The 17,231-nt window shown below is 38.4% G+C and overlaps 1 protein-coding gene across 3 annotated transcripts in view; it reads left to right on the top strand.

The window, feature by feature from the left end:
- ARMH3 (armadillo like helical domain containing 3) overlaps positions 1–17,231 on the top strand; it is a 178,088-nt gene that overhangs the window by 80,630 nt on the left and 80,227 nt on the right. For 2 of the 3 annotated variants that reach the window (XM_035027759.1, XM_035027768.1), the window contains exon 22: positions 428–554. The exons of the other annotated variant lie outside the window; for it this stretch is intronic. In XM_035027759.1, coding sequence (XP_034883650.1) covers positions 428–554 — 127 coding nt within the window. The remainder of the gene's footprint in view (positions 1–427; positions 555–17,231) is intronic. 3 annotated transcript variants of the gene reach the window in all.

Here is a 17,231-nt window from a genome sequence, read left to right as displayed (position 1 = left end):
ATTGAATTGTAAGTTTATATGTCAATTTGTAATAATGGCTTTTTTGTTAAACAACCAGCTCACAAAATTCCTGAAAATTTTAACAGTCAGCTCTTACAAGCCAATAAGAACAGGCGTCTGCATACTACTGACAATACCCTTCTGTGGTCTTCATAGCACGATGCCTGTGTATGGGCTTTTGCTTCTTTTTTATTTATTTATTTATTTAAAAAAATTTTTTAAAAATTTTATTTATTTATTTGACAGAGAGAGATACAGCAAGAGAGGGAACACAAGCAGGGGGAGTGGGAGAGGGAGAAGCAGGCTTCCTGCTGAGCAGGGAGCCCGATGCAGGGCTCGATCCCAGGACCCTGGGATCATGACCTGAGCCGAAGGCAGACGCTTAACCAACTGAGCCACCCAGGCGCCCCTTTTGCTTCTTTTTTAGATTGTGAACCTATTTAATATGTTTATCACATATGGCGACACATTCCTGCCCACTCCCAGCAGCTATGATGAACTCTACTATGAGATTATCCGCATGCACCAGAGCTTTGACAACCTCTACTCTATGGGTAAGCTGTCTTTTCTTTTTACTCCCCTCCCCGCCATCAGCTGGAATTTTTGGCATGTAAGAGGAAAAGACTACAAAAGATTCTCTTCTAGTTGCTTGGTTCCCTGCTTGGCACAGAAATCTAGAAGTCTCTTCTCAGGGAATAGGAAGTTATATGTGGAGTTCTTTGATTCTGGGAACTCAAAATTCATCTCAGGACAAAGCTGGTTAGCAGCCCTATAGCCCTTATGTTTGTGAGAGAGAGAGAAAGTAGGTAGGCTTGTGGATTTAGTGACTGCCAGTGAGATGGGAGTGAAAGAGTGGGTGGAAATTGACAGCGGCAAATAGAAGAGCTTGGATCCCAAAGGAACACTGTGTGATTTGAGAAGGTACAGGATTTTAAAGAGTTTTAATGTACCTATGTATTTTTATCATAACCTACAAGAAGAAGTGGGCAGTAGATAAAAATCTCTCTTGCCATCCTTTTGGTGATTGGCTCAGTGAAAATTTACTTTGTGGCCATAGTAAATATAACTTATTTCTGAAAGAGGACATGTATTTCTGTAAATTTGAGGGAAGAGTCTACAAACCTACCTGGAATTTGAAAGGTCAGGAAGGGTTTCTGTAGATTCCACAGAAACAGAAAGCCCCTCACTAAAGCTTTAAAAAGAACAAACAGACCCTCACTTACTAGCTTTATTGAGGTATAATTGATATATAATAAACTGCACTTGTTTAAAGTATGCAATTTTTGATGTTTTGACATACATCTATATATACGAAGCTTTCACTACACTCAAGATAATGAACATACCCGTCACCTACCAAAAGTTTCCTTTATCCCTTTATGTCCCTCCTACCACCTCTAACCACCTCTGTCCCTTGCTTTCTTTCTCTGGGCAACCACCAGTCTGCTTCCTGTCACTACAGATTAGTTTGCTTTATCCCTTTTGTTGGGACTATTTGTAAAAACTCTCTCCCGTATCAGGTGCAAACTAGAGGGGATTTGGAACAAGTACTAGGAGAAAGAGTAGAAGCAAACAGTAGAAAAGAAGGATTGCCTAGGAGGACAAAATTTTTTTTTCTTTTTTTTTAATAAAGATTTTATTTATTTATTTGACAGAGAGAGACACAGCGAGAGAGGGAACACAAGCAGGGGGAGTGGGAGAGGGAGAAGCAGGCTTCCTGCTGAGCAGGGAGCCCGATGTGGGGCTCAATCCCAGGACCCTGGGACCATGACCTGACCGAAGGCAGATGCTTAACAACGGAGCCACCCAGGCGCCCCAACAGAATGTTTTTCTAATAGATTTTCTTTTTTAGAGCAGTAGAGAAAAACTTTTAAGAGCCACATATAGCTTTGCTATGACATCTTTGGCAGTGGGAGTAGGGCCTTGTATTAGTAGGATGTTTTTACCTGCACGTATCAAAAAACTCTGACTTAAACTACCTTGAACAATAGGAAAATTATTTCACTTTGCAAGAATTCTAAGGAATGATACTTCCAGAAAGATGTGATCCGATGCTCAAGGACCCGGGTGTTTTCTGTTTCTCCACTTTCTTTCTTAGTATAATAGCTTTAGCCTCAGGTCAGCTCCCCTGAGAATAACAAGTTCCAGTTGTCATACCAAGACACATGGTCTTTTTTTAGGAGGTAGGAAGTCTTCCATGAGAACCCTTTAGCAGACTTCCTATTGCCAAATGTGCTCAGTGTTCCTAATGTGGTTTTGTGTTCACCCAGCTTTACCAATATCCTTGTTTTCGAGAATGTAGAATTTTCCAAGGGTGAAGAGCTGCCTCAGAGGCCTTAGCATCCATTAATAGATGAATAAAGATGTCTTTCAATGAGGAAAGGAAGGAGAGTTGGAGTGGGGGAGATATTTTATAGAAGCCTGACATACCTACTCAATTGGGCCATGTGCACATTCAAATGAGGTAAGCCCTTGTAGCTACAGCAACAAGATAAGAGAGGATATCTGGGCATGCTCAAATCTGCCAAGGCAATTAAAATGTGAACCAGGAGATCACAAATAGGAAAATGAAAAATTTCACTAAATGAAACACAACAAAGAGCATGTTACAGTGCTTTCCATTTTGTATAAAGTATGATGAAAAAACGGTTTTGTTTTGTTTTTTAAGATTTTATTTATGTGTTTGAGAGAGAGAGTTAGAGAGAACATGAGCAGGGGGTAGGGTCAGAGGGAGAAGCAGACTCCCCGCTAAGCAGGGAGCCCGATGGAGGACTTGTTCCCAGGACCCTGGGATCATGACCTGAGCCGAAGGCACATGCTTAACTGACTGAGCCACCCAGGCGCCCTAAAACATTTAGTTTTTTAAGTCAAGTTTTTTAAAGGTATAATTTACATGTATGGTTTTTAATGTACAATTCTGAGTTTTGACAAATGTGTATAAAAGTATAATTATCACAAAAAATCAAGATATAAAAGAGTTTCATCATCCCAGAAATGTCTCTTGTGCTCTTGTGAGGTCAACTCCTTCACTCACCCTAAACCCTCAGCAGCCACGAATCTGTTCCCTGGTCTCAGAGTTTTTCTTTTTCCTTTTTTTCATAGTTTTATTAAAAAAAAAAAAAAACCCCAAAGATGAGATTGTATAGTCTTTTGAGTCTGGCTTCTTTTACATAGTAATTTATTTGAAATTCATCCATGTTGATGCATGTATCAGTAGTTTATTCCTTTTAAAAAAAAAATTATTTATTTGAGAGAGAGCGAGAGAGAGCACGAGCAGGGAGCCTGATGCAGGACTTGATCCCAGAAAACTGGGATCATGACCTGAGCCAAAGGCACACACTTAAACGACTGAGCCACCCAGGCGCCCCTGTTTATTCCTTTTTATTGTGGAATAATATCCCGTTGTAGGACTATGCCAGCTTAGTTTATCCATTTCTCAGTTGAAGGACATTTGGGAGGTTTCCAGTTTTTAATGATTATGAATGAAGCCCCTGTGACCATCATTGTGCAGGGTTTTATGTGAACACAGGCTTTCATTTCACCCGGTTACATACCTGTGAATGGGTTTTTGGCTATCATGGTTAAGTATATGTTTCTTTCTTTTTTTTTTTTTTTTAAGCATTCTTTTTTTTTTTTTTAAAGAGTTTATTTATTTATTTGAGACAGAGAGAATGACAGAGACAGAGAGCACATGAGAGGGGAGAGGGTCAGAGGGAGAAGCAGACCCCCCGCCGAGCAGGGAGCCCGATGTGGGACTCGATCCCGGGACTCCAGGATCATGACCTGAGCCGAAGGCAGTTGCCTAACCAACTGAGCCACCCAGGCGCCCTAAAGATTTTATTTATTTATTTGAGACAGAGAGAATGAGAGACAGAGAGCATGAGAGGGAGGAGGGCCAGAGGGAGAAGCAGACTCCCTGCCGAGCAGGGAGCCCGATGCGGGACTCGATCCCAGGACTCCAGGATCATGACCTGAGCCAAAGGCAGTCGCTTAACCAACTGAGCCACCCAGGCGCCCCTATTTTACATGTAGTTCTAATATCTCTTTAGTCTCTTCTTGTCTGACAGTTTCTTAGTGTTTGTTTTTCATGACCTTGACAGTTTTCAGGAGACTCTTCCTTAATTTTGGTCTGTCTTATGATTTACTCAGGGTTGGACTGGGGTTCTGGGTTTTCAGGAAGAATGCCACAAAGTCCAAGTGGCCTTTCCATAACATTTGGATGTTATGTTATCAACATGACTTATCACTGGCAATATTAACCTTTATCACTTGCTTAGGGTACTATTTGCAAAGTTTCTCCAGTGCAGAGTTGTGGTTTTTCCTCCCTTTTCATACTCTGTTCTTTGGAAGCAAGTCACTAAATACACTCAGCACTGAAGTTGGTAGTGGGGGTGGGGAGGTTAAGCTCCACTTCCTTGAGGGGAGAGTATCTACATAGATTATATTTAGAGTTCTCCTCTAAGGAGAATTGGTTGTTTTTTTGTTTGTTTGTTTGTTTTTTTTGAGATGTGAGGTTTCTTTGTATATTTTGCACAGTAGTCCTTTATCAGTTACGTGTTTTGCAAATATTTTCTCCCAGATTTTAGCTTGTATTTTCATTTTCTTTTTTTTTTTTTTTTAAAGATTTTGTTATTTGTTTGTCAGAGAGAGAGAGACAGCACAGGAGCGGCAGGCAGAGGGAGAAGCAGGCTCCCCACTGAGCAAGGAGCCCGATGCAGGACTTGATCCCAGGACCCTGGGATCATGACCTGAGCTGAAGGCAGATGCTTAACCCGCTGAGCCACCCAGGCATCCCTGTATTTTCATTTTCTTAACAGTGTCTATTGAAGACATTTTTGTTTGTTTTTTCTTTTCTTTTAAATTTTATTTATTTATTTGAGAGAGAAAGCATGCATGAGCTTGAGCAGGGGGAGGAGTAGAGGAGAAGGGAGAGGGAGGGGAAAGAATCTTGAGTAGACTCCGCACTGAGCATGGAGCCTGATGTGGGGCTTGATCGCCTGAGATCATGACCTGAGCTGAAACCAAGAGTTGGACACTTAATGAACTGAGCCACCCAGGCACCCCATTTTATTTTTCAGTCTCATCCACCAATTAGGGAAAGATTTTTGTTATAATCCAGCTAGCAGATTTCCATTTTTCTTGGACTCAGTTGCAAACTCTTGAAGAAGTTTTTAATTTTGATAAATACAGTTTATTAATTTTTTCTTTTATGGGTTTGTGCTTTTCATGTAGTATCTAAGAAATCTTTCTCTAACCCAAAGATAAAATGATTATCTCTCTTTTTTCTAGAAGTTTTATAGTTTTAGTACCTGACATTTAGATCTGAGATTCAGTGCAAGTTAATTTCTCTATATACTTCTGGGTTTGGATTGGGGTTCATGCCTTGAATATGCATGTCCACTTGTTTCAGCACCATTTGTTGAAAGACTTTCTCCATGGGGGCACCTGGGTGGCTCAGTCGTTAAGTGTCTGCCTTCGGCTCAGGTCATGATCCCAGGGTCCTGGGATCGAGCCCCATGTTGGGCTCCCTTCTCTGCTGGAAGCCTGCTTCTCCCTCTCCCACTCCCCCTGCTTGTGTTCCCTCTCTGCCTGTCTCTCTGTCAAACAAATAAAATATTAAAAATAAATAAATAAAGACTTTATCCATTGAATTGATTCTGTCAAAAATCAAGTGACTTTACATATGTAAATATTCTGTGCTGTTGCTATATGTGTCTTTCCTTTCACAAATAACACTGACTTCTTGATTACTATAAAGTAAGTCTTGAAAGAGATAGTGTGAGTCCTTCAACTTTGTTCTTTTTTTTTTTTTTAAAGGATTTTAAGTGGTTTTGTTTTAGAGAGAGAGTATGAGCGGGAGGAGGGGCAGAAGGAGAAGTAGAGAAGCAGATTCCTCACTGAGCGTGGATCCCGATGCGGAGCTTGATCTCACAATCCTGTGATCATGACCTGAGCTGAAATCAAGAGCTAGATGCCTAACTGATTGAGCCACCCAGGCACCCCAAGATTTTTTTTAAAGATTTTATTTTTAGGGGCGCCTGGGTGGCTCAGTTGGTTAAGCGTCTGCCTTCGGCTCAGGTCATGATCCCAGGGTCCTGGGATCAAGCCCCGCATTGGGCTCCCTGCTCAGCGGGAGGCCTGCTTCTCCCTCTCCCACTCCCCCTGCTTATGTTCCCTCTCTCGCTGTGTCTCTCTCTGTCAAATAAATAAATAGAATCTTTAAAAAAAAAAAAAAGATTTTATTTTTAAGTAATCTTTTATACCCAGTGTGGGACTTGAACTCACAGCGCTGAGTTCAAGAGCCTCATGCTCCACTGACTGAGCCAGCCAAGTGCTCCTCAACTTTGTTCTTCTGTTTCAAAATTGTTTTGGCTGTCTTAGATACTTTTTCATATAAATTTAAGTGTGTTTTTGTTAAAACCCTACTGGAATTTTGATGAAGATTTTTTAAAATTTTGATTAAGATTATGATGAATCTAGGGGCGCTTGGGTGGTTCAGTTGGTTAAGTGTCTGCCTTGGGCTTGGATCATGATCTCAGGTCATGGGATTGAGCCCTGCTAGGCTCCTTGCTCAGCAGGGAGTCTGCTTCTCCCTCTTCCTCTGCTCCTCCCCCTGCTTGTGCTCTCTCCCTCCATCTTTTTCTCTCTCTCTGTCAAATAAATATCTTTTAAAAAAAATATTATGAATCTATAGATCCTTTTGGGAAAAATTGACATCTTAGTAATACATCTTACAGCCTGTGAACATTTATTGATGTCTTCTTTGATTTTTTTTCATCAAACATACTGTACATATTGCACATATTTTATTAAATTTATCTCAACACATTTCGTGGAATTTGGTGCTATTGTAAATGTTATTTTTTAGAATTTCAATTTTTATTTGCTCATTGCTAATATATAGAAAGACTGTTGATTTCCGAATTTGTCATCTTCCTAAACTCACTTACTAGATATAGTAGTTTGTAATCTTTTTAGAATTGTCTATGTAAATAGCTATGTAGTTTGGGAATAAAAAGAGTTTTATTCCTTTCATTCTAATCTGTATGCCATTTAATTCTTTTTCTTGTCTTATTTCACTGGTTAGGACCTCTAGTAGTATATTAAATCAGAGTGGTGAGAATGGATATACTTGCCTTTTTTCTAATCTTAAGATAATAAGGATTCAGTACTTCATTAAGTGTGACATTAGCTATAGGTTTTTTCATAGATGCCCTCAATCAGGCTGAAGAAATTCCCTTTTTTTTTTTTTTAATTTATTTATTCATGAGAGACAGAGAGAGAGAGAGAGAAAAGCCGGCTCCCAAGGAGCAGGGAGCCCGATGTGGGACTCGATCCCAGGACCCTGGGATCATGACCTGAGCCGAAGGCAGATGCTTAACCATCTGAGCCACCCAGGTGCCCAAGAAATTCCTTTTTGTTTCTAGTTTCCTGAGAGTTATTCTCATTAATGAATGTCAGATTCTGTTTTAAAATTTTAGCGTCGGGGTGCCTGGATGGGTCAGTCAGTTAAGCGTCTGACTCTTGATTTTGGCTCAGGTCATGATCTCAGGGTCTTGGGATCAAGACCCACTGGGCTCCCTGGCCAGTGAGGAGGAGTCTGCTTCTCCCTCTACCTCTGCCCCCCTCCCACTCATGCTCTCTCTGTCTCTCTCAAATAAATAAAGAAATAAATACATCTCTAAAAAAAATTTAGCATGGGGCACCTGGGTGGCTCAGTCAGTTGGGCATCCCACTCTTGGTTTGGGCTCAGGTCATGATCTCAGGGTTGTGAAGTCGAGCCCTGTGTTGGGCTCCAAGCTCAGTGTGGAGGTTCCTTGGGATTCTTTCCCCTCCTTCTGCCCCTACCCCCACTCACGTGCATGTTTTATCTTTTTTATATAAAATAAATAAAATCTTAAAAATTTTAGCATTTATTGAGATGATAACATGGTTTTCCTACTCTAAACTGTTGATATAGTGATTAATTTTTGAATGTTGAACCAACCCCACATGATTGTAATTTATTATTATATAATTTTTTAATTTAAAAATTTATTTGAGAGAGAAAGGGTGCGTGAGAGAGCACATGCAGTGGAGGGAGAGGGAGAAGAAGACTCCCCTGCTGAGCAGGAAGCCTGAGCAAGGCTCGATCCTAGGATCCTGAGATCATGACCTGAGCCAAAGGCAGATGTTAACTAACTGAGCCATGCAGGCACCCGTATCTTTTTTATAAACTTAGTATCATTTTTATGTGTTGCTGGATTTAATTTGCCCATATTCATGAAGGATATTGGTCTGTAATTTTATTTTCTTATAATGTCATTTTCTGGGTTTAGTATCAGGTAATGTTGACCTCATAAAATTCTCTCATCTATTTTCTGGAAGAATTTGTTTAGAAGTTTTTTTTTTTTTTTTTCCTAAATATTTGGTAGAATTTGTCAGGGAAGCGAACTGGGCCTGGAATTTACTTTCTTGGAAGGTTTTTAACTGTAAACCCAATTTCTTTAATAAATCTAAGACTATTTAAATTATCTATTTCTTCATAGTGACTTTTGGAAGGTTGTATCTTTCAAGGAATTTGTTTTATTTCATTCAGTTATAAGTTTTATGGGCATATTTTATGGGCATGTTTGTAATACTCATTTTAAAAAAAGATTTATTTATTTATTTGAGAGAGAAAGAGAGAGAGCACATGAGAGGGGGGAGGGTCAGAGGGAGAAGCAGACTCCCTGCTGAGCAGGGAGCCTGATGGAGGACTTGAGCCTGGGACTCCAAGATATGACCTGAGCTGAAGGCAGTCGCCGAACCAACTGAGCCACCCAGGCACCACTGTAATACTCATTTTTAATGTCTGTAGAGTCTTTTCTTTCTTTCATTTCTGATTTTGATAATTTGTGTCTTTTCTTTTTCTTGGCCAGGCTGGCTATATATTTTTCAGGTTTATTGATTTTTTTTTTTCAAAGAACTAGCCTTTGGTTTCATAGTGGTTTTTTGTTTGTTTGTTTTGTCTCTCTTGGTTTTTAGTTTTCTGTTTCATAGATTCCTGCTCTTAATTTCCTTCTTGTTGCTTCCTTTCAGTTTTGCTAGTTTCTTAAGATGAAAGTTTAGGTCATTCATATGAGACTTTTCTTTTTTCCTAATATAAATACTTAGTCCTATAAATTTCCCTATAAATACTACTTTAGTTGCATCTGAAACATTTTTATTTGTTGTGTTTATATTGTCATTCAAGTTCAACCCACTTTCTGATTTCCGTTGTGATTTCTTCTTTGACCTTTGGATTATTTAGGACTATTTTGTTTAATTTCCAAATATTTGGGGAATTTTATTTTATTTTAATTTTTTTAAGGATTTTATTCATTTATTTGACAGAGAGAGAGCACAAGCAGGGGGAGCAGCAGAGGGAGAGGGAGGAGAATGCTCCCTGCTGAGCAGGCAGCCCAACACGGGGCTCAATCCTGGGACCCTAGGATCATGACCAAGCCCAGGGCAGACACTTAACCAACTGAGCCACCCAGGCACCCCAATTTGGGGATTTTTAAGTTTTTTCAGATATCTTTCTGTTAGTAATATTTAGTTTAATTCTGTTTTGGTCAAAGGATATTCTTTATGTGATTTCAGTCCTTTGAAATTTATTGAGACTTGTTTTATGGCCCAGAATACAGTCCATCCTGGTAAATGACTCTTCTGCACTTGATTTTGCTCTTGAAGTAAACTGTTCTGTAAGTGTCAGTTTGGTCAAGTTGTTTGATGTGGTCTCTGTTTTCACATATTTTTTTGTGTACTTGTTCTAAAGGGACAGAGAGGGCTGTTGCAATCTCTAACTGTAATTGTAGGTTTGTCTATTTTTTCAGTTCTTTCACTTTTTGGTTTATATATTTTATAGTTTTGCTGTCACATGTGTACACATTTAGGATTATCATATTTTGGTGAGTTAAACCTTTTATCATTGTGTAATGTCCCTCTTTATCTCTGGTAATATTCCTCGTTCTGAAGTGTGTTTGGTCTGATATTAATACAGCCATTGTGGTTTTTCTCTTTTTCCCCTCGTTTTTCAAAGATTTTATCTTTAATCTCTATACCCATTGTGGGGCTGAAGCCCACAACTCTGAGATCAAGAGTTGCATGTTATACCAACTGAGCCAGCCAGGCACCCCTGGTTTTTCTTTTTTGATTAGTGTCTCCATGTTTACCTTATTTATTTATTTTTATTTTATTTATTTATTTATTTATTTATAAAGATTTTATTCATTTATTTGACAGAGAGAGACACAGCGAGAGCAGGAATACAAGCAGGGGGAGTGGGAGAGGGAGAAGCAGGCTTCCCGCGGAGCAGGGAGCCCGATGCGGGGCTCGACCCCAGGACTCTGGGACCATGACCTGAGCCGAAGGCAGACGCTTAACGACTGAACCACCCAGGCGCCCCTCCATGTTTACCTTTTTCTGTCCTTTTACTATTAACTTATCTATATTTTTATATTTAACATGGCTCTCTCTCTCTTTTTTTTTTTTTTTAAGTAGGCTCCACACCCAGCATGCAGCCCACTGTGGGGCTTGAAACTCATGACCCTGAGATCAAGACCTGAGCTGAGATCAAGAGTTGGATGCTTAACTGACTGAGCTACCCAGGCCCTCCCAGTTTTCTATCACTTCAATAAAATATAAGAGTTTTCTACTAGATAGTGTTCTGTAATCACCAACCCTCACATTTACTTTGATGATATAGTTGTCGTATGTATTACATGTACGTACATTGAAAATTCTACCAGACAATGCTATAATTTTTCCTTGTGACTATCATCCTTATTCTAAAAATTTCAGAGAGAAAAATATATTTTTTTATATTTACATAGATATTTTCCATTTCTGTTGCTCTTTTTATTCCAGAAGATTCAAATTTCCTTCTGGTATTATTTTTCTCAGTCTTAAAAATTTTCTTTAGCAGTTCCTTTAGAGCAGGCCTCCTGGTGACAAGATTTAAAAATATTCTTTCATTTCTCAGGTATTTTTGCTGGATTTAGAATTTTGAGTTGATAGGTTCTTATCTTTAAGTATTTTGAAGATGTTATTTCCCTTTTTCTGGTCTCCATGGTTTCTGAAAATAAGTCTATGGTCATTTTAATCATTTTTTTCCTTGTTTGTAATATGTTGTTTTTCTCTAGGTTCTTTTAGGATTTTTTCCCTTATCTTTGGCTGTTAGCAGTTTGATTATGATTTGTCTAGGCATGGTTTTTCTGTGAGTTCATCCTGTTTGGGATTTGCTGAGCTTCTTGACTCTACTAAATTTGGGAGTTTTCGGCCATTCTTTTTTTAAATTTTTTAAAAAAAATTTTAAAGATTTTATTTATTTATTTGACAGAGAGAGAGACAATGAGAGAGGGAACACAAGCAGGGGGAGTGAGAGAGGGAGAAGCAGGTTTCCCACTGAGCAGGGATCCTGATGTGGGGCTCAATCCCAGGACCCTGGGATCATGACCTGAGCTGAAGGCAGACGCTTAATGACTAAACCACCCAGGCGCCCCTGCAAAATTTTTTCTGCTCCAAGTTCTTTCTTCTTCCTTTTCTTGGACTACAATTACACAGATGTTAGGCTTTTTGATATTGTCCCTCTCTTCCCTGAAGCATTATTTGGTTTCTCCCATTTTTTTCTGTTCTTCTTATTTAGTAGTTTCTACTGTTCTATCTTTAGGTTCACTAACTCCTGTGAGAATAATTGAATAATTTTGGATTACATCTTGGACATTTTTAATGTTACGTTGTGTAGACTCAGGGTTCAATTATAATCCTCTGGAGATTTGTTTGTTTGGTTTTCGGAGGCAGTCAACGCAGATGGGGTTAGACTACAAGTTCTGCCTCACCTCTGTGGGTTGTGGTTCCAATACCAGTTTAGTTTTCAGAGCCTTTTCTGTGCTGCTTTGGATCTGGTCCATGCATGTACCACTCAAGGGTTAGTTGAGGCTTGGACTGTCGTTCAAAAATCCATTCAGGGGGCGCCTGGGTGGCTCATTCTGTTAAGGGTCTGACTCCTGGTTTTGGCTCAGGTCATGATCTCTGGGTTGTGGGATCAAGCTCCACGTCAGGCTTCTCACTCAGCGTGGAGTCTGCTTCAGATTCTTTCTCCCTCCCCCGTGTCCCTCCCTGCTCTCTTTCTCCCTCTCAAATAAATAAATAAATAAATAAATAAATAAAATGTTTAAAACACACATACACACACAAAAACCCCACCAAATATCCATTCAGGGGGTGCCTGGGTGGCTCAGTCGTTAAGCGTCTACCTTCGGTTCAGGTCATGATTGCAGGGTCCTGGGATCGAGCCCCGCATCTGGCTCCCTGCTCGGCGGGAAGCCTGCTTCCCCGTCTCCCACTCCTGCTTGTGGTCTGTCTCATGTTGTCTCTCTCTGTCAAAATAAATAAATAAAATCTTTAAAAAAAACCCAAACAAATATCCATTCAGTTCTTAAAGCCTTTGCTTTGCTGCTTATATCTTTGTTCCATATTTGCTCAGCTCAGGCATGAGCCTAAGAATTGTGCAACTATTATATGCAGAATTAGGGGAACACTTTCTCCTGGTTTGTCCAGGATTCTCTTTGTGTTCTCTGACCAGCAAAAGCCCCCTTTTCTGGTTTCTTTCTACAGAAAGGTGAGGTTTCTATTGAAGTTTTAGCCATCTACCTAGCTTCTCCACCATGCATCTCTGTGAAAGCCTGAAAGAAAAATAGGAGAAAAGATAACCTGAAACTCCTTTTGTGGGTGTTTCTCTAAGTTTTGACTCCCTTTTATAATCTGTCTGCTTATACTTAATTTTTAGGGCCCCCAGGTAGTTACTCTTTGAATTCAATACAGAACTTTTAGCTATAATCAGTAAGAGAGAGAGGCTATAGAGGTTTTACTCTGCCATGCTGGAAGTGGCAGCACACTTTCATTTTCCCCCCAGTTTTATTGAGAAATAATTGGCACACATCACTGTGAAGATTAAGGTATATAGAATGATGGTTTGATTTACATATATAGTGAAATGATTGCCACAGTAGGTTCAGCTAACATCCATCTTTTCACATAGATACAATAAAAAGAAAAAAGGAAGAAAGGAAAAAAAATTTTTCTCCTCGTGATGAGAACTCTTAGGATTTTACTCTCTTTAATAGCTTTCCTGTATATCATACAGCAGTGTTAGCTAAATCCTCCTGTTGTAGGGTACATCCCTTATTTATCTTCTTTATTCTGTAACTGGAAGTTTGTATCTTTTGACCACCTTCCTCCATTCCCCCTCTCCCTACCCTCCGTCTCTGGTACCCCCAAATCTGATCTCTTTTTTTTATGGGTTTGTATTTGTTTTGTTTTTAGATTACACATATAAGTAAGATCATATAGTATTTGTCTTTCTCTGTGTCACTTATTTCACTTAGAATAATGTCTTTGGGGGTCCATCTGTATTGTCACAAATAGGGTTTTCTCGTGTTTTATAGCTGAATAATATTCCATTGTATATATATGTCACAACTTCTTTATTCATTCATCCATTGATAGCGACTTAGATTGTTTCCATGTCTTGGCTCTTATGAATGATGCTGCTGTGAACATGGGGTTGCAGATATCTTTTCAAATTAGTGTTTTGGTTTTCTTTGGATAAATACCTAGAAGTGGAATTACTAGATCATATGGTAGTTTTTATTTTTAATTTTTAAAGATCCCTCATACTGTTCCCATGGTGGCTGCATTAATTTACATTCCTACCAACAGTGCATGAAGGTTCCCTTTTCTCCTCATCCTATCCTTGCCAATGCTTGTTATTTCTTGTCTTTTATTATTAGCCATTTTGACAGGTGAGGTGATATCTCATTGCGGTTTTGATTTGCATTTCCCTGATGAGTATGGTGTTGAACATCTTTTCACATGGCCATTAGCCATCTATATGTCTTCTTTGAAAAAATGTCTATTCAAGTCTTCCACTCATTATTTAATTAGATTGTTTTTTTGGTGTTGAGTTGTAGGAATTCGTTATATATTTTATATATTTTGGATATTAATTTGCAAATGTCTTCTCCCATTCAGTAGGTTTGTTTTGTTGATGTTTTCCTTCCTTCTCTATGCAAAAGCTTTTTATTTTAATGGAATCCCAGTTGTTTATTTTTCCTTTTTCCTCCTTTGCCTGAGGAGACAGATCCAAAAAAAAATAGTGCTAAGATTGATGTCCGAGAGTCTGCTGCCTATATTTTCTTTTAGGAGTTCTGTGGTTTCAAGTTTTACATTTAGGTCTTTAATGCATTTTGAGTTTATTGTATATGGTATAAGGAAGTGGTCCAGTTTCATTTTTTTTTTTTTTTTTTTGCATATAGCTATCCAGTTTTCCCAACACCATTTATTGAAGAGACTGTCTCTTCTCCATTGTATATTCTTTTTTTTCTTTTTTCTTTTATTTATTTATTTGACAGAGAGAGACACAGCAAGAAAGGGAACACAAGCAGGGGGAGTGGGAGAGGGAGAAGCAGGCTTCCCGCGGAGCAGGGAGCCCGATGCAGGGCTCGATCCCAGGACCCTGGGATCATGACCTGAGCCGAAGGCAGTTGCTTAACAACTGAGCCACCCAGGCGCCCCTCCATTGTATATTCTTGACTCCTTTGTCATAGATTAATATATGTGAGTTTATTTCTGGATTCTGTACTCTGTTTCATTGATCTATGTGTCTGTTTTTGTGCTAGTAACATGCTGTTTTGATTACTGTAGCTTTGTAGTATAGTTTGAAATCTGGAGGCATGATACCTCCAGGTTTGTTCTTCTTTCTCAAGATTGGTTTGGGTATTCAGAGTCTTTGGTTCCATACAAATTTTATGATTATTTGCTTTATTTCTGTGAAAAATGCTATTGGTATTTGGATAGGGATTGAACTGAATCTGTAGATTGCTTTGGGTAGTATGGACATTTTAACAATATTAATTCTTTCAATCCATGAGCATGGTATATCTTTCTATTTATTTATGTCATCTTCAATTTCTTTCACCAGTGTCTTATAGTTCTCAGAGTACAGGTCTTTCGCCTCTTAAGTTTTTTCCTAGGTATTTTATTCTTTTTGATGCAATTGTAAATGGGATTGTTTTCTTAATTTCTCTTTCTGATCATTGGGTACTAGTGAATGGAAACACAGATTTCTGTATATTAATTTTGTATCTTGCTGCTTTACTGAATTCATTTATCAGTTCTAATAGTTTTTTTGGTGGAGTCTTTAGTGTTTCTATAAATAGTATCATGTCATATGCAAATAGTGACAGCTTACTTCTTCCTCCCGATTTGGATGCCTCTTCTGTATTTTTAAATATGCTGTTAATCTCATTAATCTTAGTTCATTTTATCCAGTGTAGTGTGCATTTCAGAAGGTTTTTTCTTCCCTAGAAGTTCTGTTTGGACTTCTTTTTAATATGTCCATTTCTTTCCTCATTGTATTTGTATTTTCCTCAGTCTTCCTGAGAATATGGAGCATATTTACAGTAGTTGTTTTAATGTCCTTTTCTGCTAATTCTGCTAATTTTCCTCATGTTTGGATCTGTTTCTGTTGACTGGTTTTTCTCTTGCTTATTTGGTCATATTTTCCTGCTTTGAATGCCTGGTAAATTTTAAATTAGATTTTAGACATTGTGATTTTAATGTTGTGAGTGCTAGATTTTGTTATATTATTTTATATAGTTAAACTTTGTTCTAGAATGTGGTTACATTATTTGGAAATCAGTTTTATCCTTTCAGGTTTGTATTTAAGGGTTGTCAGGGGAGGTTGAGAGCCATCTTTAATGCTAATTTGGCCCCATTGCTAATGCATTATCCATCTGCAGACTCTGTCTGACAACCAGTGTATGAGTAGGTCTTTCTACTCTTGCTGGTGGAAAGACAAATTATTTTACTTGTGGAGCCCTCTGTGAGCTTAACAATTTCTTTTCCTTTCCAGTGGTTCTCTGTGCCCAGCCTTGAGTATTTTCCTCTTCTATATATGCACATCAGTATTCAGCAAAAGATGTAAGAGGACCCTTCTACAGACCTCCAGAGTTCCTTGTCAAACTCCCTCTTCTACAGTACTCTGTCTCACAAATTCTAGGTGCCTTGGCCTCTCCAAGTGTTGGTCTCTATGTCTTTGGCTTGGCAAGACTTCTGGGTTCTGTATAGTTTCCTCCTCCCTGTCCCACAGGCTAGAAACTTCTCCATGCAGTAAGCTGGGGTAATCGTAGGGCTCACCTTGTTTTTTTTCTTCAGGGATCACAGTTCTGTATGCCTGTTGTCCAACGTCTGGTAGTTGTTGTTTCATCTGTTTTGTCCAGGGTTCTGTCATTTAAGGTAGGAGGGTGAATTATGTTTTGTTCTTCTGTCATGGCTAGAAGAGGAAGGCTCACTGAAACATTTTTGATGAAGGCACACATTTAATATTCCTATGACATTAATTTATTGCAGTGAAGTCCACTGAATAGGAAGGCCCTCCAAAGGAAGGAACTGCCCTGAACCATAAATGATACCATATTTTGAACTGGGTTTTTTTTTTTTTTTTTCATTAAAAAAGATAATTATAAATACTAAATAAAAAGAAAAATCAAGATGGAAAAAATAAATTTTACAGTTTCTCCTTTCTAGTGCTATGATTGTTTTCATAGTTGTGTATTAGCCTACACGTATGCATAGTTTTACATAGTTGTAATCATGTTATTCTTCTATTTTGTGGTTTTTTAAAACATATGTCATAAAATATTCTTTTTTTGTACTTTTCTTAAATCTTTTTTTTTTTTTCAGTGTGGGCTTAATTTATTTAACCATTCTTTTCATGGAAATTATGGTTGTTTCCAGTTTTTACTATTACTTATGTCTCTATTTAAAATGGGTGTGTAATATGTTACTTTTGTGAACTATAATTTACTACATAAATGATTACCTTAGCTTGAAGCTTTTAGGGCATTTTGAAATAATTTTGTGTTTAAATTTGGTGACAGAAAAGAATGTAAAAGCCTATGGCATTTTTAAAGGAAATGCAGTGATGAGGTCATCTGGTGCCTGTTCACTAAGGAACAGAGCTGACAGAATATTACAGAGAAATAATCATGGACAGAGTTAAATACCTCTCTGAGTTAAGGAGAGGAAAATTCAGCTCAATTCCATAAATGTTTTGGTCCCCACCCTCAGAGAATTTATGATCTAGTGGAGGATCTAGTGAAACACATTTAAGGAGTTTCACAGTTGAGTTGGAAAAGATATGTCTGACCTGCTTAAACAATTGTGTT

This window comes from Mirounga leonina, unplaced genomic scaffold, assembly GCF_011800145.1.
Source record: "Mirounga leonina isolate KUSES-001 unplaced genomic scaffold, KU_Mleo_1.0 Mir_114, whole genome shotgun sequence".
Classification (NCBI taxonomy): Eukaryota; Metazoa; Chordata; class Mammalia; order Carnivora; family Phocidae; genus Mirounga; species Mirounga leonina.
The sequence above is the reverse complement of the archived record's forward strand: the minus strand, read 5'-3'. Positions and strand labels throughout refer to the sequence as shown.